Below are 25,826 nucleotides of genomic sequence, written 5' to 3'. Positions count from 1 at the left end.
TTCGGCAGGTTCGGGCGCTTCGGCAGGTTCGGGCGCTTCGGCAGGTTTGGGCGCCTCAACAGGTTCATGTGCTTCAGCAGGTTCATGTGCTTCAGCAGGTTCGGGCGCTTCGGCCGGTTCAAGCGCTTCAGCCGGTTCAGGTGCTTCAGCCGGTTCATGTGCGTTGGCAGGTTCGGGCGTTTCAGCAGGTTCAGGTGCGTCGGCGGGTTCGGATGCTTCAGGTGCCTTAGGTGCTCGAGCCGGTGCCGTAGGGATGCCGGCCGCCCGGACCGACGCCATCGGGGTGTCCGCCAGCTTGGCGATCAGCCGGTTCCCCCGGGCCTCGCCCGAGCTTTCCGGTCTGGCACCCATGTGGACGGGTTCGGTCACTGGTGTGCACAGGTCTGGGTCGGACCGAGGTACTGTAGGGGCCTCGGGCGTCCGTGGCTGGCCTGGCTCCGCAGCCCACGGACCCCGATGCCTACTGCCCCCCCCCAAAAAATATTTAGGGCCGGTGTCCGACTCTGTCCTGTGCACGGTTAGGGAGGACCCGCCCAGGAGCAACGCTATGTTGGCCAGGTCCGTGAAAGGCCCCACCTCTTGGCCCAATGGCACTAGGTAGCGCAGCCCGTCCTTCAATCCATGCCGGAAGATGTCCTTAAGGGCCCTCTCCCCAAAATCCACCTGATTGCATAAGTCCAGGAATACCTCCGTATACTCCTCAATTGGGGAATCCCCCTGATACAAAACAAAATGTCTGCTGGATCCATGTGGTTGGTCGTTCTGTCACGATGCAGGACAAAGGCGAGTGAGGATCCAAATGCAGATTTTAAAGTTTAATAGTCCAAAACCACAAGAAACAGCTAAACAGACAGAACAGAACAGGGCAGAACACAGAGCTTACAGGAAACAGGAACAGGCACACCGACATCCAACATCTAGCAACGACCAACACCAGGGAAGTGAACAAACAGAGTATAAATAAGAGACAAGAACCAATCACACAGCAGAACTAATTAAAGACAAAGACAAGACACCTGAAGGAGAGAAGGAGTACAATGAATGTCCATGGAAACCAAAGAGTGGGCGGAGCAAACAATTAACAACCGGGAAAGACAGCAGACAGAAACAGGACAGAAACACAGACAGACTCATTACAGAGACATTAGGCCATATATAACAATAGAGGCAGCCAAACTATTTATGCATGCCATGATTTTTTCTCACATATCATACTGTTTCACAAGCTGGTCCCAAGCAAATATGACAACTCTAAAATCAATTGAGACCCTTTATAAGCAAACCTTAAAAATTTTAGATCAAAAACCTCTCAGTCATCACCACTGTAATATTATTACTAAATACAACTTATTCAGTTTTAACAATTTCTCACATTATCAAGATGCTTGTCTCATTTTTAAAATCTTACATGGGCTTGCACCCCCACCACTGCGTGAATTCATAAAACTGAGAAATAACAGTGATAGGGCAAACAGGGCAGCTACCAGGGGAGACTGTGTTATACAGTATAGGCGAAGTAAGTTTGGTCAAACAGCCTTTTCAGTACGGGCCTCAAATTATTGGAATTGTCTCCCTACTGAACTCAGAAAGAGCACCAGCTATTCATCATTTAAATTTAAACTCAAGAATTGGATTAAAAACACTCAAAATTGCAATCATCAATAGTTAACTTATTTTATCTTTGGTACTGTCCATTTTTGTATTGTATTTATTATTATCTATTTAGTGTTTTAATTTGTATTGTGTTTTTCATGTATTTAATTTTTGTATTATGATATTGTGTTGACCTGCCAAGGGACTGCAGATGAAAAATAGCTCTTCAGCTAATTCTGGCACATTTACATTTTGAGTGTAAACAAAAAATGTTGATTGATGTGCATTGTCCCTTTCAAATAAATAAAATAAAAAAAATAAATAAATAAAAAAAGCTGATTTCCCTGCTGTGTGTGATTTTGTATGACTAAGCTGATTTCCCTGCATTGTGTTTCTTAATGTGTATTAGCTAAGAATATTGTCTTATTGGCTTTTTTAGGTGTTGGTGTATTACCAGTGCGTTTCCTAATGTGTGTTAGCGTAGGAATATTGTCTTATATGCTTTTGTAGATGTTAGTGTATTACTAGTGCCCCCGCCTAGCATTGTCAGTTCTGTAGGCTGCCGTAGAAATAGCCTTCGCTTAACATATAGTGGTCCATAGAACTGTATAACACTCATTTAAGTACTCAAAGTAATCTGAGCAAAGGGACTCCTGAAAGAGCGTGTTGAATACAATACTGTAAAATACATTTAATAGGACTAAGATAAAGTAAAAACAGCCCCGAATGACGCTTCACATGTTGGTTCCCTGTTGTGTAGGCATTGAAGAAGGCGATAACGTTAGCATAGCCGCAGAAGTCTGTCACACAATATCCCCTAATCAACCAATTGTGCAGCTGTTGTTAGAAAACCCATCGGAAAATTTTAACGGAAAACAGACTAGAGGGCGATAAGTTACACCTCATAAGATACAGATTGATTAGATCCCACAATCAATATAAACTAGCGATAAGATACGTTGAAAGCATCATTGAACCAGAAGAAGAACCACTAAGGTAATACTCCACATTGAACATAGAGTAAAAAAGTCCCCTACGTATGACTACATGGTGGTACATCGTCCTAGCATTATACCCAAGTTTTTTGAGATTTGAGGAAGAATATAGGAGCCAAGTTCCCCCAAGAATATTGACTGTATCGGCTGACAGCCCACTAGTGTTGCTACTCCTTACCAATCCAGGTCGTGACTTAATAATCACCCAGTATTACGTCGAAGGCCGACGTGTTAGAAGGTTTAAGCTCCAGTATTTTCCAGGTGGCTACATAGTGGTAGTTACTGAGTTTTATGACTGTCTGCAGTGTAGAAATAGTGAAACACCGGAAGAGAACTAGTATCTAAAGGACGAGCAGAGGAAAAAGCCCCCGTGAGAGTAATTCCCACTTGGTACTGTTGGCTCCCTCTGGTGGTTGAGAGTCTTGTGTCGGACAAGTTAAATAGTTGATGGCACCACAAGATATACTTATAGAAACGAAAGGCATAAGAACACACTTTTGGGACGAACGCACGTTTAAAGAAAAGTGTGGGGTTGAAAGGTGGCAGTCGAAAGAATTAATTGCTGCTAAATTGTTGTATCTGACTAAGTGGAATAACTTGTTGAATTTACAGGTTGAGTTTCCTGAGATTGATTGGACGCAAACGTTCAAAAAGCTTTGGGAACCCACACTCCTAAGCCCAATATTACGGAGACTGGTGGAAGATCCCAGTGCTACTAAGGCCACCATCCCTTTGTTTGATTTCATAATGGATCCAGACAGTGAAGAAGACGAGCCTGCAATAGATTTAAATCAAGCTCGACCTATCCAAAACAACTACTGCTCAGGACTTACAGCAATAGTTACTGTAGAGTTAAGGAGTGTGAGTTGGGAGCGAGGATTGGCAGTATATTCATTGATAGATAAGATAAACACATTATCAGAAGTATACAGGAGGAAGAAACCAGTCAGACCAGCGATAACTGTCAAGCAGATAAACGTAGGAGAAAGAAGCAGTGCCCAAAGAGTGCGACAAGGGTGCGTCATGGGAAAAGTAATAACAACAAGTCAGCCAACACCGGCGGAAGTGGTGATTGCTAAACACAAAACAGATGAAAAGTACATTAAAAAGTGTATGATGAAATGGCATGACAGGACACAGGGAGTGTTGCAATGGCCTAAGGAAGGGACATTTAGGCTAAAAAGGTGTGAAGAAGTGAAAGAAATGTTGCGACATTGGAAAGCAGGAAAAGAAGATGATAAGACGAGAGGAAAGAGGATAAAGAGGCTGGAAATACTTAGCTGGTTTGAAGAAGAAGGCAAAGAAATAGAGAGAAGAGAAATAGAAATACAGAGAGTGATACAGAGAGAAGAAGAGGAAGAAAAGAGACGACAAGAGGGAGATGGGTGCAGCGAGGAAAGGCCCCCACCCTATACGACACATTGTGGACTGCAGACACACAGAAAGCGATATCCAAGTGTAACACAAATGGTGGTACAGGAGAACGATGGTAAATTGACGAAAATTGAAGGAACAATAACTGGAAGAGTGAAGCTGTCCGGAGAAGAGGACGAAGTGGAAGCAACAAGTCATCTGGACAGTACAACAGAAGATCAAGATGCACCCATAACAGCTAAAAGAAAGTTGCAGCTGGATGGACTAAGAGAAGAAAGCAACAATTATCTGAAAGAAATAGGTCTCTCCACCAACATTCCAAGCTCATCTCGTACATCACATAGAACAACACAGGAAAAAGAAGAGAGAAGCTAAAGATGCAACTGAAGCACTAATGACACAGCTATACAAAACTCAACTGGGAGAGCTCACCAAAGCCAGAAGAGAAAAAGAAAAATCAGGAAAGGTACAAGCTTCACTGCAAGCCCCAACGATTGAACCAGCAGTAATGGTCCCTGCTACATCAAGTGTAACCCAGATGACTCCGACCCAAGCACCCCAAGTAACGACACAGACGTATGTGCAACAGCCTATGCTGCCTCCAGCACAAATACCCCCAAGTACGCAACAACAAATGCTATCACAAGCAGCTATGCCCCCAATACATGTCCACCTCGGCACTCAACAGGGGGCACCACAAAACCGTCCTATGAGGGGACCGAGCCAGAGACAAGGACCAGGACGATGGCAAAGATGGTCCCAAGGCCCAGGGCCAAGACAGTTCGGGAATCCCCAGGCTGGTAGAAACAACCCATGAACACAGGCACTTGAATGTTGGGGGTGTGGTGGAAAAGGACACACTAGAAGAAACTGTCAGGTCAATCCATGGGAAAGTCAACCAGGACAGCCGGAACACAGAGGTCAGCAAGGGACGCCATCAGGTCCCAACCAATGGTCAGGACAAGCAGGACCCTGGACAGGGCCTGCAGCGAATTGGAGTTGAGGATGCCCAGAGAAGCTGGAGGGGGAGAACATTTACATTTACGGCATTTAGCAGACACCCTTATCCAGAGTGACTTACAACTGAGCAACTGAGGGTTAAGGGCCTTGCTCAGGGGCCCAGCAGTGGCAGCTTGGTGGACCTGGGGTTCGAACCCATGACCTTCCAATCAGTAGCCCAACAACTTAACCACTGAGCTACCACATCCCATGCAGTACGTCACCACACTGCATCCAAGGCAGGAACCAACAACTATGGTGTCTATTAACGGCATGAAATCAGTTCCCTTTATGATAGACACTGGTGCCACTTTCTCATGTATAGGACAGGAAGGTTCCGGACTCCCCCCTCACGTAACTTGATAAAGACTACCGGCTTCTCAGGGACAACACAGATATTGAAATTCACGGAGCCTCAGACCGTAACAGTTGAAGACACCACGATAGTGGCACCACTCTTATACTCGCCCCAATCCCCAGCGGACTTACTGGGAAGAGATTTACTGTGCAGACTAGCAGCAAAAATACACTGCAGCCCAACAGGAGTCTGGGTAACTTTCCCAGATGAAACGTTGGCAGGTCAACACCTACTAACAGAAACGGACAAGAAAAGGACATAGGATACAGTGTATTGGCTGGAATACATCACCCCTGAAACATCTGGACTAAACCAGACCTACATGAAATGGAAAATGTGGATACAGGCCATGCGGCCAGACTGCAATGAACCTGAATGTATTGTACATTATACTATGACTATGACAGCGAGAATGAAGAATATGGACAACTGTGGAATGGATTGATGGAGACAAAACAGTTTGAGATAATGACAACAGATGTGATAATAGGCCCACAAGGAGTGGCCGCCATGGTAATCCTGAAGGATGAGCTAGAGGCGTGGCATCACATTCCAAACACGGCCCCACATATCTCTCTCGTGGTAGCAGAAGGATTTGAATCAAAAGAGTTAGGACCAATGATTAGGGAAGCAGCTCAGGTCAGAGAATGGAAACCGACGCATAATTCCTACATACACATCTCACCAGACGGCAAGTACACACGAATCTCACAAAAGGCAGTAGATAGCGTGGTAGCTACACACACATGGATAGAGAGGCACATGCCGTTGTCATCGCATACACTAGCACTCAGGACAGAGGATGAAGCCGATGAAGACGAATCAGTGCTAGAAAGCGTGCCAGATATCCTGTGGACAAAACATCAGACTGATGTAGGATTAGTTAAATCAGCAGGTCAAGTCCAAATTCAGGTTAAACCCAATGTTAGGTTACCTTACCAAAGGCAATACCCATTGTCAGTACAGGCAAGAGAGGGAATTAGACCTACAATTCAAGGGTTACTTGAAGCAGGTGTCCTAATTCCAACTAACAGCTCTTGCAACACCCCCATATTTCCTGTCAAGAAGCCCAACTCTGACAAATGGAGACTTGTGCATGACCTACGGGCAGTCAACAGAGTAGTACAAGCGGAGACACCTGTAGTGCCGGATCCGCACACTCTCCTGTCAAATACCCACAAGGGTATTGTGAAAGCCCGTCGATCTTCAACCGTGTGTTGGCAGAAGACTTGGCCTCGATTGACATTTCTAGCATTTTAATTCAGTTTGTTGACAATTTGTTGATATGTAGCCCAACCAGAGAGCAGTGCAGGAAGGACTCACTAGCAGTGCTTAACATGCTTGCCGAAAATGGCCATAAAGTCAGCTGAGAGAAATTGCAGTTTTGTAAAGAGAAAGTTGAATACCTTGGTAGGATGTTACAAGGAACAGATAGGTCTCCTACCCCAGCTCATGTGGAAGCAGTACGCACCGCCCCAAAACCCCAAACAGTGAAACAAATGCTTTCTTTTCTAGGCATGGTGGACTATAGTAGACAGTGGATCTGTGACTTTGCATTGAAAACAGCTCCTCTGCGTGCACTGATACATGCAGCTGATCAGAGAAATGAAAAAGCATCCCTTACTTGGACCTCAGAGGCCCTCGCAGCATTTGAGCTGCTAAAAGGTGATCTGTTTTCTGCACCAGCATTGGCTGGACCAGATTATAGCAAACCATTCCACCTATATGTCTCAGAGAAACTAGGCTTTGCAAATGCGGTTTTAACTCAACAACAGGGCCAGGGGAAGCAGCCGATTGCCTATTTTAGCACATCACTTGATAATGTTGAAAAGGGAATGCCTCCTTGTTACAGAGGATTGGCAGCGGCCGCTTTTGCTTATAAAAAGGCATCCACAATTACTATGGGTCACCCAACAACCCTGTATACGACTCATGCATTGCATGCCCTCTTGAATAGTCCAGCATTCATAATTACCCATGCACGAAAAACAGGGTATGACGTAATTCTGTCAGCACCTGAATTGACAATCCAGAGGTGTCGTACGGTAAATCCAGCAGACAGAATGATGACCCCTTTAGAAGGAGAGCCACATGACTGTCATGCTGTCTCCAGTGCGCATTTAAAAGCACGACCAGATCTTGAGAATCAGCCACTGCCACATTCAAACCTAACTTATTTTGTCGACGGATCGTGTTTTAGGGGAACGGAAGGGAATGTAGCTGGTTATGCGATCATGGCCCCAAGCCGTGACCTCTCATCCTTTGAAATCGTCCAAGCCCTGCCTGTGAGTCAGCCCTGTTCAGCCCAATTAATGGAACTAAAAGCGCTGACAGCAGCATGTACAATTGTACAATGACAAACATGTACAGCATATATGACTCAGCATATGCCTATGGAGTATGTCACTTATACGGGCCAATCTGGGCCCAGCGCGGGTTTCATAGGGCAGATGGTTCACCAGTCACGCATGGTCAGGCCATTTCAGACCTACTACATGCCATCACACTTCCAGCTAAACTAGCTATTGTAAAGTGTGCTGCACACAAAACGGATGGTACATTCGTGTCTAAGGGTAATGCAGCAGCGGATGAAGCTGCTAAAAAGGTGGCATCACAGCTGGTAGATATCCTAGCAGTTACTGTCCCACATGACACTCCTCCACCAGAGACCAACTTAGCATCCTTAGCTGCCTCACAGAATGCAGCATCAGTCCATGAAATTGGGAATTGGGAGCGCGCAGGCACAGGCAAAGTGGCCTGTGGCGAGGGCCACATGGACACTTTGTTGCCCCCATATCGCTTTTGACTACCCTAATCAGTACTGCGCATGGTTTGGACCATTGCGCAAGGGGGGAGGTAGTGAAAAGGCTTAAAAGAACATGGTGGTCACCATTTTTAGGCCCAACAATCGATCATGTATTAACCAGCTGCGAAACATGCGCCACACGTAATATCAGGAAAAACTTCACCGCTCCAATAGGGCACATCCCACAGCCAGACGGTCCATTCCGACATTTAGTGATTGATTTCATTGACATGGTTGAAAGGAAAGAAAGGAAAAGATATGTTTTGGTGGTAGTAGACAGGTTCAGTAGGTGGGTGGAAGCCCATCCGACAGCACGTGCTGATATGAACACATGAACTAATAACATGAAATAAATTGACATTAACAAAAAATATATTGCTGTTTTATTCTAATGATTATTTGAACATTTTGACCATTTATTTCCTTAAAACTGTAAAGTGCATATTACAAACTGAATATATATATAATGAGAATTATATAGTGGCCTCTAGTGGCAGAATTTGTTTTAATTTACAATGAAAATGTTTTTTTTGTGCAGCTGGATTGTGTGTTAAACAGATGATGGAGTAACATTGTGGTAATGTGAAGGAATGTTACACAAAATACTGCACACATTATTTTAGATCACACAATCTCACAGTAGAACCAAACCAGTAGAACCTGAACCCAGCATATAGAGGCTGAGTGAATGTGGTGTGGACTCTGTGGAGGAGCTTCATGGTGTCAGAGACGCTGTAGAAGGACAGAGTTCCTGCACTGTGATCCACATACACTCCTATTCTGGGGGATGATGGCCCACTGAGCTCAGTCTTAATGTTGTTGTGATAGAAAGAGAGAGAAGAAGAAGAACAGCACAGACTCCAGGACTTTTTGTTGCGTCCAAACATACACTCATCACCACCTCCTTTCCTCCTGATGTCTTTATATGAGACTGATATGAACACATCATCAGCTCTGTCTCTGCTCACTGCTCACCTTTATAGTGTTCACAGTCTGTTTCAGCTCCTGCACCTTCTTCTGCTTCTCCTGGAGTCTCTGCTGGAATTTCATCTGCTCCTCCTTTAACTCACTCTGAGGACACATATGATGTTATAAATGATGTGGAGATAAATATTAATGACAGTTAAAGGGTTAATGTTCACTACTGTCTTGTTCAGATTAGTTTAAGTAGTAAAATGTCTGTTGGCCGAGTGAAGGTTCACTCATCTGATCTGTTTATGACGAACGCTGAGTAAAGATATGTTTACTGAATACATTTATTTTACTTAACTCTTCAATCACAAGTTTAATCTTGTAACTGACCAAACACTAATCTTTGTATAATATTAAACTTTTTGTATTATGTTTCTTATGTTCTGTGAAGCTGCTATGAGACAACGTCCATTGTTAAAAGCTCTATACAAATAAATTTGAAGTGAATTGAACCAAAGCTGCTGAATCTAAATGAGAAATATCATTCAGATGAGTTCTCACCTGTTTCTCAGCTCTTCCTGCTGCAACTGATACAGCGTCGTGGCCTTTATGTTTATCCAACATGCACAAAGAGCAAATACATCTCTGATCAGTACGACAGAAGATCTTCAGAACTTCATCGTGTTCAGAGCAGATCTTCTCATGTAGATTTCCAGAGGCTTCAATTAATGTGTGTTTTTTCAAAGCAGGACTTTCAAGATGAGGTTTCAGTGACTCAGGTGTTTGGAGGTCTAGGGGAAGTTTTTTCCACCACCTCAGTGCCAGAATAAGAGTGTTGATGTCTACCTACCTCTTACCCTGAGAGAGGGTGGGACCAGTCAAGCACTGCTAGTAGATCTGGGGGAACGTGGTGCAGTGGATGAGTAATAAAAGCTTTGAGCGAAGAGGGATCTGGTGCATTTTTGGCTTTGTAGGAAAGCATCAGTGTTTTGAATCTGATACGTGCAGCATTTGGATGGTGTATGAGATCTTAGGCAGGTTGAAAACAAACCACACAGCTGGATATTGGTTCATTTGCAGAGAATGGATTGTGCTCAGGTGTATAATTTGCCAGCAGAGAGCTGCTGTAGTCCGGTCTCGAAATGACAAGAGACTGAACAAGTACCTGAGCAGCCTGTGTGTATAAAAAACATCAGAATCTTTCTCATGGTGTAGAGAATAAACAGATATGAGTGTGTTAAGTTAGAAATATGCAAGGAAAAGAATAATTGATTACCCATGGTAACCTGAAGGTTCAGAGCAGTTGCTGAAAGGAAGATCAGAGTTCTACAGCAAGCTCGCAAGATCATGACTAAGGGAAAAATGATCTGGGATTACCAGCAGTTCAGTTCCCTTTCGTCAGGGCTGACGCTATCAGAATGCTTCTGTGAGGAAGTTGTGTCTGAAGCTCTGTGTGCACACCCCAATTTAATAGCTCGGGAAGGACACATGACGCAGTGATTATGCGCCAGTTAGTCCATATAAGGGCATCTATGTTACATTACTCCAGCTTCTTTGTCTTCAGGAAGCACGCTGTGTATGTGTGTCAATTGTTTGTCCTGTCTGTCTAGTGCAGGGAGAGAAAAATATATATTTTATGGAAAGCTAGACCAGAAAACAATGTTGCACCTGTGCCCCCACTTTATCATGGGGGATGACATATACTCTCTTTGCGTTGTTTGTTTGGGAGAGGAGCATGCCCAGTCGACTATCGAGGGAACCGGCTGAGTGCATTGTGAAGGATTCCCTCTGCGTACTCTCCGATCCCGCCTGGCTGTATTTTCAGCTTCGACTGTGCCTTGTGGTTCGGGTCCCGTATCCGCCGAGGCAGCCGACGGCTTCGATCATGGGGTTCATAGACTGAGTTAGAGGAAGTGGAGCAAGAGACAGGTATTTCCCTTTCTCTTGCCCTCTCACCTGACTCCGTTCGCTCGGTTTTGGTTTCGGGATCTCGCGATGTGATTTCTCCCGACCCGGAAGAGAGCATGCTACATTCCTAGCCAGAGTGCACCACGACTGAGCCAACCTTCTAGTTGCCCCTCATTGTCCCTCTCGTGTTTGGTTCACGGACCTAGTCTCCCTCCTGAACGACACTCCATGGGAGGTTCCCGTCAAGAAGGATCACCTCTTTCAGGCGCAGGGGGCAATCCTACACCCCTGCCCCGAGATGTGGAAGCTTTGGGTCTGGCCCCTGAGGGGGACCAGTTCCTAGAGGCAGGTCTCTCATCTCCCTGCTGAAAAATCCAGCATAAACCAGAATGTTTCTTGCACTTTCCAAAAATAAATCTCGCAATGTTTTCAACTACATTGTATACCTTACAGTGTTATACCTCAGTTACAACTGAGGACATCCTCGGACGGTGGAAGGAGAACTTCGAGGTTCTCCTCAACCCCACCGACATGTCTTCCACTAAGGAAGCAGAGGCCGAGGGCTCAGTTGTGGACTTGTCGATCCCCCAATCTGAGGTCATTGAGGTAGTTGAGAAGCTCCTCAGTGGCAAGGCACCGGGGGGTGGATGAGATCCGCCCTGAGTACCTCAAGTCTCTGGATGTTGTGGGGCTGTCTTGGTTGACACACCTCTGCAACATCGCATGGCGGCTGGGGACAGTGCCTCTGGACTGGCAGACTGGGGTGGTGGTCCCTCTGTTTAAGAAGGGGGACCGGAGGGTGTGTTCCAACTACAGGGGGATCACACTCCTCAGCCTCCCCAGAAAAGTCTATGCCAGGGTACTGGAGAGGAGAATTCGGCTGATAGTTGAACCTCGGATTCAGGAGGAACAATGCAGGTTTCGTCCCGGTCGTGGAACACTGGACCATCTCTAAACCCTTGTAGCGTCTGGTACAAGTCATTTTCATATCCAAGGCACCCTAAACTTCGGCATCTACTCCTCAACCAACCAATGAGCAACCCAGTTTTACGGTTTTATTGAGGGCCACTTTCCACAGTGTCACACACACCTGGCTCCAGGAGGTCTGGGATCCTACACAAAGACCAGATAAGACCACGCTGTTTCTCTGATTGAACTCATAGGGACCTCAACCAGACACACACACACACACACACACACGCACTCCCCTGCAAACGCATACACACGCACACACACACACAACACAATGGGACATTCCTTTTACTAATAAAACAAGTAGATAAGATACTCTAAGATTCTTATTCTTATAACCCCGTTGTAATGTACTTCTTCTGTTAAGGCTTGCCTGACTTAAAATTACTTGCTCCTTACTTTCCTGAAAAGGGTGTATTTTATTTAGGTATCAGAACACAACACTGTATTAACATCAGTTATACTTTAATTACTGACCCTGGCATGTTAATGTATACCTGTTCTAATGCTGTATGTCCTTTTAAGGTTTGATGTCAGAATGTATACAAAATTATCTGTTTTCACTTCCCTAATGCAAATGTTACACTTTGACTACTGATCCGTGTATATAATGTACCGCTGCCTTTATACCGTCATTCCCCTTCATGTTTAGTATCCAAATGACCACAAAATTATCAGTTACTCATTTTTCAATCAATGGTGTATTTTATTTGAGCACGAAAGGTGCTATACCATCTTAATACACCTTGGATAAAAACTTTAAAGTCATCTAAAAATTTGATAGCTAAACCATGCCCACAGACACCTGAAACAAAGAGAGTTTTCCCTCCGAAATCCGGGTCATAGTATTGGCCATCTCCCCAAAGATGGGTGGAGTTCAGGACCTTTAAATTGTCACAAACACCACCAATCCGTGGTCAGACTTTCGGAACAGCTTGGAGACGACTCCATCTTCCTTCAGCAAGCTTCACTTCCAATAACAACAACTGCTCTGATCTTGGAGAACTTGGAAGAACATCTGACCCCACCCTAACTGACTCTTCAGAGATTTCTCTGTTGCATCGAATCGTAAGGTAAATTTAAGTTTCTGTGACGATTTCCCAGTCAGGGTGTGATTAATTTTGTAGTCTAAGCTTGCCATTCCTTTCCTTCCTTTCTAATTTCTTCCTTTCCAGTCTCTTCCTCCCTTTCCCCACTTTCAATTCCTTTTGTGTGTTTTATTTTCATCTTTGTTTTCTCTATTTCTTTTGTTGTTCGTGTAGTTAGTTTTATGTTGTGTTTGTCTCTTCCATTAAACGCCATATTTTTGTTCCACAAGTGATCGTCTCTGAGTATTGCTCACAAACGTAAGGTACCTGCAACATCTGGTCTGAACTACATGCTCTATTAAGTTAATTTAATTGAAATTACGGTATAAAGAAAAAGGCAAGATAGCGCCCTCATAGAATTAATAAAGGTTATATGGCCTGTTCACCGGATGAACAGACCAAATAAGTGTAACGTTAATTCCATTACCGTCAATTTCAGCTTAGGTTAAAATATTTAAGAGTCACTATAACACGTTATAATTACTTATAAATATTTACCTTGCTTTGCGAGCCAAAATCGCTACACCCTCGCCAGGTTGCTGGAGGGTTCATGGGAGTTTGCCCAACCAGTCCACATCTGGAGAAGACTGTGTCCCTCGTGGTGACCTGTGGGGGGTGCACTGGGAGTATGGGGTCTGGGGCCCTCTGCTAAGGGCTGTCCGGTCCCTACATGACCGGAGCAGGAGTTTGGTTCGTATTGCCGGCAGTAAGTCAAACTTGTTCCCGGTGCATGTTGGACTCCAGCAGGGCTGCCCTTTGTCACCGGTCCTGTTCATTATTTATATGGACAGGATTTCTAGGTGCAGTAGGGGGCCGGAGGGAGTCCGGTTTGGGGTCTCTTTCGTCTTTTTGCAGTTGATGTTGTCCTGTTGGCTTCCTCAAATCAGGACCTTCAGCATGCACTGGGACGGTTTGCAGCCGAGTGTGAAGCGGCGGGGATGAGAATCAACACCTCTAAGTCCGAAGCCATGGTTCTCAGCTGGAAAAGGGTGGCTTGCCCCCTTCAGGTTCCTGCCTCAAGCAAGTGGAGGAGTTTAAGTATCTTGGGGTCTTGTTTACGAGTGAGGGAAGGATGGAGCAGGAGATCGACAGGCGGATCGGTTTATCTTCTGCAGTGATGCGGTTGATATACTGGTCTGTTGTGGTGAAGAAAGAGCTGAGCCGCAAGGCGAAGCTCTCTATTTACCAGTCGATCTACGTTCCTACCCTTACCTATGGTCATGAGCTTTGGGTCATGACCGATAGCACAAGATCCCGGATACAGGCAGCCGAAATGAGTTTCCTCCGCAGGGTGGCTGGGCGCTCCCTTAGAGATAGGGTGAGGAGCTTGGTCACTCGGGAGGAGCTCAGAGTAGAGCCGCTGCTCCTCCACATCGAGAGGAGTCAGCTGAGGTGGCTCGGGCATCTGTTCCGGATGCCTCCTGGACGCTTTCTGGGCATGCCCAACCGGGAGGAGGGCCCAGGGAAGACATAGGACACGCTGGAGGGACTATGTCTCTCGGCTGGCCTGGGAACGCCTCGGTATTCCCCCGGAAGAGCTGGAGGAAGTGTCTGGGGAGAGGGAAGTCTGGGAGTCCATGTTTAGACTGCTGCCCCCGCAACCCGGCCCCGGATAAGCGGTAGAAGATGGATGAATGGATGGATGGACAGTGTTTATCGAAATTAGTATAAATGTTTTTGCCACCGTAATTAGGATTTTGTTTTGGGGTAAATAAAAAGCTTCCATTTCTACACGACGAATCCGCTGGTCACTGGGAATCAGAATGTTTGCATACGTGAGGTACCTGGATGACGGCTGCACAGCAGTTGTTTCAACTAGAGAAATTAATTAACACAAAAATGTGTGTTGTAAAGGTTATATTGTGTAGCGTTATTTGTGCACGTGTGTATCTTATAGTGTGATGGCAAATGTCATTGTCCAATAAATATTTTAAACAAACTTAACTATGAATATGCACTAAGCAATGTGATATGTAACAAATAGGTTTTTTTTGTGGTCTTGCTGGGATTATACTAGCATCCAAAAGACAACATATGTTGACCAGAACACCAGCATCCCAGGCTGGTCGGCCAGCACACCAGCATCCCAGGCTGGTCGGCCAGCACACCAGCATCCCTGGCTGGTCGGCCTGCAACCAGCGCCTAATGCTAGACCAGCATACCACCATCCCTGGCTGGTCGGCCAGCACACCAGCAACCAGCACCTAACGCTGGACCAGCATACCACCATCCCAAGCTGGTCCCAGCCTGCAAAACATACCTTATGCCGGTGACCAGCAATGCTGTTTTTTTTAGCAGGGCTGAGATGACAGAGACTCTATTGAATGCTAGGGCTCCCTCCACTAGCAAGCTGTATGCTCTGAAGTGGAGGCTTTTTCGCCTCTGGTGCAATGAACACTGTCAGGATCCAGTTACCTGCCCGGTCGATACAGTGCTGGAGTTCCTGCAGTCTTGCTTTTCTTGGGGCCTGTCCCTGTCTACTTTAAAGGTGTACATGGCCACCATCGCTGCGAACCATGAACCTGTCCTTGGGGCCTCATTGGGTAGGCACCCTCTGGTCTCTAGCTTTCTGCGTGGTGTCAGGCTGAGGCCTTCATATAAATGTTTCATTCAAATCAAGCAGAAGCCACACCTGATTCCACTTGTTTAATCAGTTGTTCTTGGCTTTTAAAAGACACTGGTGTGGCTTCTGCTTGGTTGGAATGAAAACCTGCACCCACACCGGCCCTTTCCAGATAAGATTGGAGACCGCTGATTTAGACCATGCCTTCCTTCCTGGGACCTCTCTGTGGCCCTCTAGGGGCTGCTGGAAGCCCCCCTTGGAGTCAGCTTCTGTGAAGTTTCTGACCCTGAAGTTGGCTCTGCTCCTAGCCTTGGCCTCTCTCAAAAGAGTGGGTGATTTGCAGGCCTTTTCGTTCACCCCCGCCTGCCTAGAATTCTCCAATGGCATGTCCAAGGCTATTCTGCACCCCGGGACAGGATATGTCCCTAAGGTGCCAAGGATGGCGGGTTGTCCAGTCATCCTGCATGCCTACTGTCCCCCGCCCAATGAGTTGGTGGAACAGGAGAGGCTGCATTTGCTTTGCCCAGTTAGAGCCTTGAAGAATTATGTCCACCGCTCTAGCTCGTGACGTAACTCCTCCGCCCTTTTTGTTTTGGGGGCCGGAATAGGGGTAATCTGTTTTCCAAACAGCACCTGGCGCACTGGGTAGTGGAGGCCATTACTCAGGCCTATGAGGTGCACGGTCTTGCCTCGCCTCTCGGCATCAGGGCTCACTCTACTAGGTATTGCCTCGTTCAGTGTCTTGGCCAGCATTGTCCCCCTTGAAGATATTTGTGCTGCGGCAGGTTGGTCCTTCCCGCACACCATCGGGTTCTATAACATGGACTTGGACCACACTCCAGGGCATAACAGTGGTATGAGAATATGAGAGGATATGACTTTGCCAAGAGAGTTAACAGGGAGAAAAGTAGATTAGTATTGAGCCTTGTGGGACACCAGTGGAGAGTCTGTATGAATCCCCTCCATATTACCTGATATGAGTGAGCTTCTAGGTAGGAAGAAATCTATTCTCATGATGTTCCATGATTTTAAGACACCTAATGGGTTACATTCTGCCTTGAGAAGATCCTTGCAGATATTAATAACCTGAATCTTGACATTATCTTTCTTCAGTTCTGATCAACTTCATGCCTCGATCATCAAATACCTCTCTCTCTCTCAATTATTGTTAAATACAAGGCATTAATGAATTACTGATCTAAATATGATCCATTGCACCACAGTGATTAAAACACACTAAACTTTTTTGCCTAACAAACCCTTTCAGATTTCTGTTATCTGACTCTGGACCCCAACCGTCTATCACTCCGTCTGTGTGATAACAGATTGTTTAGACAGAAACAGAACTGGTAGATGAATATGTTTGAGAGAAGAGATCTTATATGAAAGCCTTATTGAGTCACCTGGATCAGTCTTTATGTGTGTCTCTGAGAAGAAAAGAGAAAACTGAACCAGCAGGAAACTCACAGTCATTTTAACATTGTTCACATTCTGAAATAAAAAGACAGAAGTAAGAAATCTGTTAATAGTTTTAACACAAGTACTAAACTTTATCTGTAGTATAGATGAGGAACATCATTAAATCATTACACAGGAGATCTATCCAGAATAGTGTGTGTGTGTGTGTGTGTGTGTGTGTGTGTGTGTGTGTGTGTGTGTGTGTGTGTTCCATTTGTTTTTTATTTAGGACTCGTAGGTTAATAATGATATTTTGCTCCCATCACATCTGATCAATGATGATCTGCTAAGATAGAATGAAAATGTAAAGAGATTTGGTGTCCTGAGATCTCCTTCAGAATATAGTCCTGTATTCAATGGAAACTCAGCAGGACTTTAGAGACTATTGTGAGCCAACAGTGAACCTCATAAACAGCTCATGTTTAAAACGATCTTTTGGTAAATGGGATTAATATAAAATGAGCAAATGCAGTAACTGATTTTTCAGACATCTCCTTTATTGTCCTGCAACTTTTCACAGTAAACACTGTCGAAAAACCATTATGAGAATTTTAACTGGAAACTGGGTTGGATTTATAATAATCATAAATTCTGTGTTAAAAACAAAGTTTGTGAGATTTACAATAAAGTTTTACACATAATTTCTGCAAATAACCAATTTTTGAAAAGATTTTAAAGTGATATCTGTGAATTTTGTGTAATTCTGAAAACATTTTCTATCTATCTATCTATCTATCTATCTATCTATTGATCGATCAATCGGTCTGTCTGTTTGATATTAAGAAATGTATTGTTTTGTTTATGGAAATTATTATTATTATTATTTAAATTTTATTGTATGATAACTAGGGGGGCACGGTGGCTTAGTGGTTAGCACATTCGCCTCACACTTCCACCTCGGGGTTCGATTCCCGCCTCCGTCTTGTGTGTGTGGAGTTTGCATGTTCTCCCCATGCCTCGGGGGTTTCCTCCGGGTACTCCGGTTTACTCCCCCGGTCCAAAGACATGCATGGTAGGTTGATTGGCATCTCTGGAAAATTGTCCGTAGTGTGTGATTGTGTGAGTGAATGAGTGCGTGTGTGTGCCCTGCGATGGGTTGGCACTCCGTCCAGGGTGTATCCTGCCTTGATGCCCGATGACGCCTGAGATAGGCACAGGCTCCCCGTGACCCGAGGTAGTTCGGATAAGCGGTAGAAGATGAATGAATGAATGAATGAATAATAGAAAATGAGTAAAGTGAAGAAATCATTTAAAACTGGTGTTTGCGCGCCCTCTGGTGGTCTGAAAAAGAAATGCTCGAGTTGAATGTTCCACTGATCACAGACACCTTTCTAAAATAATTTCAATTTAATCATCAGAATTATAAAATAGATCAATATTCTTAATGCAGTTGATTTCAGAGGTTAAAGAAAACTCTTCAGTTACTTTACAGTCTTCATTACGGTGCCACAAAACTATTTATTCTACAATCAGCATCAGTTTGTGTTAAATTAAACCCACATTCATTACGACTTCCTTTCCTTCTGATCTCTTTATATGACACTGACACCCAGTTCACACCGTTCTTCTGTGGTCTGATCTTTTATTTTCAAAACTTTGGTCATAATATTTAACACAAACTTGGATTTATATGGTTCTGATATGGTTCATCATCCAGGATGAATCTGTTTTAATTTACAATGAAAATGTTTTTTGTGCAGCTGGATTGTGTGTTAAACAGATGATGGAGTAACAATGTGGTAATGTGGAGGAATGTTACACAAAACACTACACACATTATTATGGATCACACAATCTCACAGATGAAGAACCAAACAACCTGTAAAGCTTGAACCCAGCGTATAGAGGCTGAGTGAATGTGGTGTGGACTCTGTGGAGGAGCTTCATGGTGTCAGAGACGCTGTAGAAGGACAGAGTTCCTGCACTGTGATCCACATACACTCCTATTCTGGGGGATGATGGAACTCTGAGATCAGTCTTAATGTTGTTGTGATAGAAATAGAGAGAAGGAGAACATTCCAGACTCCAGGACTGTTTGTTGTGTCCAAACACACACTCAATACCATCTCCTTTCCTCCTGATATCTTTATATGAGACTGATATGTCCACACCAACACCGCTCCACTCCACCTCCCAGTAACAGCGTCCACACACACTCTCCCTACACAACACCTGAGACCAGGAGTCAAATCTCTCTGGATGATCAGAGTACTGCTGTTTTCTCTTACTGAATGTCACCACTCTGTTCTCCTCAGACAGAATGAGTTTACGATGTGACGTGTTGGGATCCAGAGTCAGAGAACAGAAATCTAAAATAAAAGAGAAAAACAAACTGAACAATGTGAACATGTTGGGTTTAATTCACAAAATACTGTATATTCATAAGTGTGTGTGTGTGTGTGTGTGTGTGTGTGTGTGTATGTTATACATTTCAGAAACTCTTCTCTGTTCTGTGGATCTGGTGGTGAAATGATCTGAACTGCTGCAGCTGTGGAGAGAAAAATGACAGAAATAACAGACATTTAAACGTCTTTTTAACCAAAAGGTTTGTGCTGTAGGATCTCATACCTATAAATATAATGTATCATTTATCTTTACTGTACAGAGCAGCAATAATGAGTTCACAAACACAAAACACATCTCATCACTTTTTATATCTTAGCAATTTCAGCACTTGTCCATCATTGTGTTTCTCCAGCAGGAGCAGCTCCTCTTACCATGTGGAGGGATTTTGTTGAATTCCTCCTCACAGAATTCCTCCAGTCTCTTCTTCAGATCTGAGAGAGAATTCTTCACTCCATCAAATGACAGATGTTGAGGGACCCTGATGCTGGACGTGTCAAATTCTGGTCTGTTTAATAGAGGAGACTGAGGTCCAGAAGCTAAAGCCTACAGAGAAGAAATGAAATGAAAGACACACTTGTGATGTCAGACAGGGACATTTATTGCTGCTTTAATGAGAGGTGTTTTAGAGAGTGTGAGGAACATCTGACTCTGTAGATCAGACAGTGTGTGTTACCTGGAGGAAATGGATGTGATCGTGTGTGTGTGAAAGCTTCTCCAGCTCAGTGACTCTCCTCTGAAGATCATCAATCTCCTGCTCCAGTTGCTCCAGGAGTCGTTCAGCTCGACTCAGTTCAGCCTTCTCCTGAGCTCTGATCATCTCCGTCACCTCCGAGCGCTTTTTCTCCATGAAGCTGATCAGCTCAGTAAAGATCCTCTCATTGTCCTCCACTGCTGTCTGTGTACTGAGCTGTTAGGAGACACACAACACATGAAGGTCCATTTAAAGCTCATCTCTCATTCTCTCTCTTACTGGGACTCTAAATGACTCCATGTTGTCCATGTTGTGTGTGTTTCTAGGAGCAGCTCTGTCTCTGCTCACTGCTCACCTTTATAGTGTTCACAGTCTGTTTCAGCTCCTGCACCTTCTTCTGCTTCTCCTGGAGTCTCTGCTGGAATTTCATCTGCTCCTCCTTTAACTCACTCTGAGGACACATATGATGTTATAAATGATGTAGAGATAAATATTAATGACAGTTAAAGGGTTAATGTTCACTACTGTCTTGTTCAGATTAGTTTAAGTAGTAAAATGTCTGTTGGCCGAGTGAAGGTTCACTCATCTGGGGTCTCATTTATAAAACCGCGTAGGATCCCTACTAAAAGTTTACGTGCACCCAAAAGCCAAAAATGGCGTACGCCAAAAACTATTCCGATTTATAAAACCGTGCGTATGCACACCTGTAAGCAATGTTCCCTTTATAAATCACAGATCACCCACAGATGTGCGTACGTGAACCAGCCTCAAATCTGCCCTGTACACGCCCATTTTTAACCATAAATAGTCAATGCAAATCACTGCGCAGGCACGAGAGTGGACCTCGTTATAATGAGTTCTCTCTGCGGGTTTAAAAATGGGGTGAGGAGCCAGCGTCTCAGGGGGTAGCCACTGTCGCCTGCAGGTTATAATTATATTAAAAACAAAATTGTTACAGTTTCTACTTTTTAATATTGTCAAACTCACCAAGAAGCCAGCCATCACGTACTGCGCCTGCATTTAGTCTGTTCCCTACACTGTTATGTGTCAAGATAAAGGAATCATGTGTTGAACCAGGCCAGCGTGCCACAATGTTTGTGAGGGTCATGTTGGAGTCACATATGATTTGCACAATAATAGAATGCACATGCTTTCTATTAACATAAGCAAATTCATTTTCTGATGTGAACTTATAGCAACATGAGCACAGTCAATTGCGCCGATTACATTTGGGAAACCAGATTACATTTGGGAAACCAGTAGGGGAACCTGATGTATCGACTACCCATATTAAGTATACCATTCAAAACGACAGATATTATGGACTCAGGGACAGCTGTGATATACCAGACCTATAGGGTGAGATGATAGATTCCAATAGAATTATTTCATATACAAAAAGGTCTTAGACACAAAGTTTTTTTATACTGTATAAATAATTTACCTGTCTGCCAATTCCCACTGGAAACAGCCGGTTGCCAAGAACCCCAATGTGGTGAGGAGTTGTATTTGGACTGGGATGGCATGGTTCCGGAGTGTTGCCCTCTCTAATACTGGACCCAATTCAGCACATAGATCTAAGAGCACAGCTCTAGGGAATCTAAATCGGCTTATTAGCCAGGAAATCATCATGGTCCCTGAAAACTCGTTCTCTCCTTATTCTGCCATCGGCGTAATCCTCCAACAGTGCCAGCAGTGCCATCTTGAAGCATTACATACCCGGGTCACCGGAGGATTTATGTTTCTACCAATTAGACTGATCGTTAACACCTTGACAAAATCACAGAATTAATTTGTGGGTGAAAATTTAAGACGAAAATGTTATAGTGAACACATGCTTCTTCATGACGGTTTGGAAATGAACACCGTAATAGTTAGGACCGATGATGAGTAGCGATTGTGCTTCATAACTGTATTTGCAGACTTTGACATTTTATGATATATGTACATTAAGGAAAATATTTCGTTTTTACACTGTGTTCTGCAGTTCTCTAATAAAAGGGTATTTCATGCTTTCTGTATCACATGTAGTCGCACCATCTCCTCCTGCGCTCCCGTTGTGGACAATGTGACTGTAAGGCAGCGCTGATTATTCATTCATTCATCTTCCACCACTTATCTGAACTACCTCGGGTCACAGGGAGCCTGCGCCTATCCTCAGGCATCATTGGGCATCAAGGCAGGATACACCCTGGACGGAGTAGCGCTGATTATTATTATTTTATTTTTAATACATTTAAATGAAAAGAACATTCTCCGGCGCCTCAGTTGCACTCCATGGGGATCAAGTATTTTCAACAATTGCCTGATTGTCTCGTGTCACCACATACTGTAGCTCCTGAATGCATTTCAGATGCATCATCTTATATCCGTGAAGCAGACCATATCGGTTCAACTGATCCTTTAGAAACACAGCAACGTCAAGCAGATCAGAATGTTCTTTTCGTCTGAACAGGCGCAAAGTCTTGAGGTGTCTGCGCAAAGTTGACGCACTAATAACAACACCATTTATATTACTTAAAGACAGCAGAATCTCCCAATGTCTCAAACCCAAAGTAAAATAAAACCGGATTAAACTTGAAAGGCGGGACATGTTTACTTCCATGCAATCCACCTAAAATAGAGCTCCTGGCAGGATTTTGAGGGATCTCATTAATTCAGAAAAACAGAACAATTAATTTTTTTTTATGAAAAATGATCTCATAATTTTGAGATAATTAACTCGTTAATTCATAAAAACAGAGTGGAAAATAATGTTTTCCCAAAAAAAAATTCTCTCAATTTTGAGATAATTAAGTCGTTAATTCAGAAAAACAGAGTAGATTTTTATCCTCAAGTGAATGGAATACGCTTCCGTACGTTCTTCTCACGTGTATTTCCTGTAGTTTGCTTAAAAGTGCGCACATTTTCCCGTCAAGTTTGTTTTTTTATAGATCACAACCTTACGCACGTTTCCAGCCCCGTTTTGTGCGCACGCACGCTTTATAAATGAGACCCCTGATCTGTTTATGACGAACGCTGAGTAAAGATATGTTTACTGAACACATTTATTTTACTTAACTCTTCAATCACAAGTTTAATCTTGTAACTGACCAAATACTAATCTTTGTATAATATTAAACTTTTTGTATTATGTTTCTTATGTTCTGTGAAGCTGCTATGAGACAACGTCCATTGTTAAAAGCTCTATACAAATAAATTTGAAGTGAATTGAACCAAAGCTGCTGAATCTAAATGAGAAATATCATTCGGATGAGTTCTCACCTGTTTCTCAGCTCTTCCTGCTGCAACTGATACAGCGTCGTGGCCTTTATGTTTATCCAACAGGCACAAAGAGCAAATACATCTCTGATCAGTACGACAGAAGATCTTCAGAACTTCATCGTGTTCAGAGCAGATCTTCTCTTGATTTCCAGAAGTTTCCATTAATGTGTGTTTTTTTTAAAGCAGGAATTTCAAGATGAGGTTTGAGATGAGTTTCACAAAATAAACCCACACACACCAGACAGGACTTGTCTCCTGAACTCAGAGAAAGAGGGAGAGATCGCTTCCGTTTTCTCTGAAACTTCCTCTGTGTGTGTGTGTGTGTGTGTGTGTGTGTGTGTGTGTGTGTGTGTGTGTGTGTGTTAACCATTTTATCTTCAGAACATAAATACAAACCTTGTAGCTTCTAAATTTAGGATTAATTTCATAAAAAAATAATAAAATGGATCTTCATTATGTCATTTATTTCTCTTAACATTACATTATGTATCGTATATTAACCGTATATAATTAGCCACCTTTTTGACACATTGAGTCATTTAACTATAAAATGTATATCATTTATAGCTTTTGTAATTTATTTTAATTTTCCGGAACTATTATTTATGTTATTTGTGTTATGCCGGTCTATTTTGGCAAGTGCATTCTATTCTATTCTTAACTGCTTTGCTTTAATTTTTTTCCACACCCGTATACAACAAATTCCGCCCTCCATCGATTTAATTGGCTGAGTCTATCTTAAAGACTGTTGTAATTGGTTACCATTTCAGATTTCGGTAACGGACAGTGAATCTGACCAATAATCCTACAGGAGGCGGGACTTCTTTCTTTAGTGTGTGGGTTGAAGCCATAACCAGGCTAATGATGCCGTCTGTAGATTCATGCTAACACAATGGAGTCTGCGAGTGTAAACATTTAAAGCTATTGCACACTTTTCTGGGTCTAAAGTGGTAAATCATGGCGGTTCCCATGGAAACTCAGCTCCAGAGTATATTCGAGGATGTAGTGGTACGAGCTCGCGTTTGTTTTGGTCTTATGTGTAGCATGTAGCTGTGAATGCTAACAACACGAACAGCTTCTAATCTGATTCTAATAAATATACAGTTAAAATATTAACTTGTAAATGTAGAGAGTTAAAGAACGGCTTGATTAGCAATTGTCTTGTTATTAAACTTTTATATACATAATAATCATGATTATTTATTTATCTATTTATTTATTTTGTATTTATTTATTCATCTATCTATTTTTTTATTCTTTATTTATTTTGTTTTTATTTTTTATTTATTTTGGATTTATCTTTTATTTATTTACCTATTTATTTATCTATCTTAATTTTTGTATTATTTTTTTATTTTGTATTTATTAATTATGTATTTATCTATCTATTTTTTATTTATTTATCTATTTATTTGTTTATCTATTTATTTATTTATTTTTATTAATTTATCTATTTATTTGTTTGTTTTTGTTAATTTTTATTTATTTATCTATCTATTAATTTTTTATATTTTTATTTATTGATCTATTTATTTCTTTTTATTTATCTATCTATTTATTTTTTATTTATCTATCTATTTATTTTTTTATTTATTTACCTGTTTACTTATCTATCTATTTATTTATTTATCTATGTATCTATCTATTTACTTATTTTTATTATTTATTTATTTCCACTATTTTACGTACTCAACACACAACACGATTTTATTTAAATGTCTGTGGAAATAATAATTAAGTGTAAAATAAACTTATAATAATCTTTTTATTTCTTATATTTTTATTATGATTTGGTCACGTGACCTCAGTCTGACTTTACTGCGATAAATATAAACAATTCAATGTAAAAACTGCTTCATGTTCTTTCTGACTTCCTTTTAAACAGAAGACGGAGGTCATCGAGGAGGCGTTTGCTGGGTAAGTTAATAAGCATTAATAACAAAACATTTAAATCAGTCAGTCCTGAGAAGTGTTCAGAATGACGACGTGTCTTTGACGTCTTTCCCCAAACCGCAGGATGTTCATGGACACTCCGGAAGATGAGCGAACCAAACTGATCAGCTGTTTAGGAGCTTTCCGGCAGTACTGGGGCTCCCTCCCTCAGGTCAGGACGTGTGCAAGAGGTCCATCGGCCGGGACGTCTTTAGTGTCCGACGTTTTTCCTCCACTTTAACTTAAAACTTTTCCAGTTCCACATTAATCTGGTCCATATAAATTTGTTCTGATTTCTTCTGCATACTGTGTTAATGTGGAATACGTGTTTTTAGAGAATAACTCAACTGACTCACTGAACATGAAAGAATCATTGACATTAAACTGATTATTTCTGTCTCAGTTGAACACTTATTGACTCATACAAACTTATTCCAACCTCTGATGACCAGTCTAACTCATTCTGATTCCTTCTGACTCCTCTAACGATTCATACTCTCTTATATTGACTCGTTATGTCCCCTGACTGATTTGGAAGAAAAAGCACCTGATCACAGTTTGAAAGGT

At 42.8% G+C, this 25,826-nt stretch overlaps 2 protein-coding genes across 4 annotated transcripts in view; one reads left to right on the top strand and one right to left on the bottom strand.

The window, feature by feature from the left end:
• The window catches only part of med23 (mediator complex subunit 23), a 77,905-nt gene that overhangs the window by 22,914 nt on the left and 29,165 nt on the right, over window positions 1-25,826 (top strand). The window contains exons 2-4 of one of the 2 annotated variants that reach the window (XM_060882755.1): window positions 24,202-24,335; window positions 25,213-25,244; window positions 25,344-25,431. In XM_060882755.1, coding sequence (XP_060738738.1) covers window positions 24,285-24,335; window positions 25,213-25,244; window positions 25,344-25,431 — 171 coding nt within the window. In that variant the 5' untranslated portion in view covers window positions 24,202-24,284. Of the gene's footprint in view, window positions 1-24,156; window positions 24,336-25,212; window positions 25,245-25,343; window positions 25,432-25,826 lie in introns of those variants that run through there. The other variant, XM_060882756.1, reaches the window with a different exon arrangement.
• Window positions 18,580-23,624, bottom strand: LOC132854406 (tripartite motif-containing protein 16-like). Of its 2 annotated transcripts, none has more exons than XM_060882784.1 (6): window positions 23,328-23,624; window positions 20,419-20,514; window positions 20,046-20,279; window positions 19,744-19,915; window positions 19,455-19,514; window positions 18,580-19,335 (listed from the first exon to the last, which is right to left on the bottom strand). In XM_060882784.1, exons 1-6 carry the CDS (start codon window positions 23,487-23,489, stop codon window positions 18,806-18,808), a joined length of 1,254 nt encoding a protein of 417 aa, XP_060738767.1. In that variant the 5' UTR covers window positions 23,490-23,624; the 3' UTR covers window positions 18,580-18,805. The 2 variants fall into 2 exon arrangements, with proteins under 2 accessions (XP_060738767.1, XP_060738768.1); XM_060882785.1 differs by lacking the exon at window positions 23,328-23,624 and adding an exon at window positions 21,508-21,621.

The sequence above is a fragment of the Tachysurus vachellii genome, chromosome 12, assembly GCF_030014155.1.
Source record: "Tachysurus vachellii isolate PV-2020 chromosome 12, HZAU_Pvac_v1, whole genome shotgun sequence".
In the NCBI taxonomy this organism is placed as follows: domain Eukaryota; kingdom Metazoa; phylum Chordata; class Actinopteri; order Siluriformes; family Bagridae; genus Tachysurus; species Tachysurus vachellii.
Note: the sequence above shows the minus strand (reverse complement) of the source record. Positions and strands in the feature narration are given on the sequence as shown.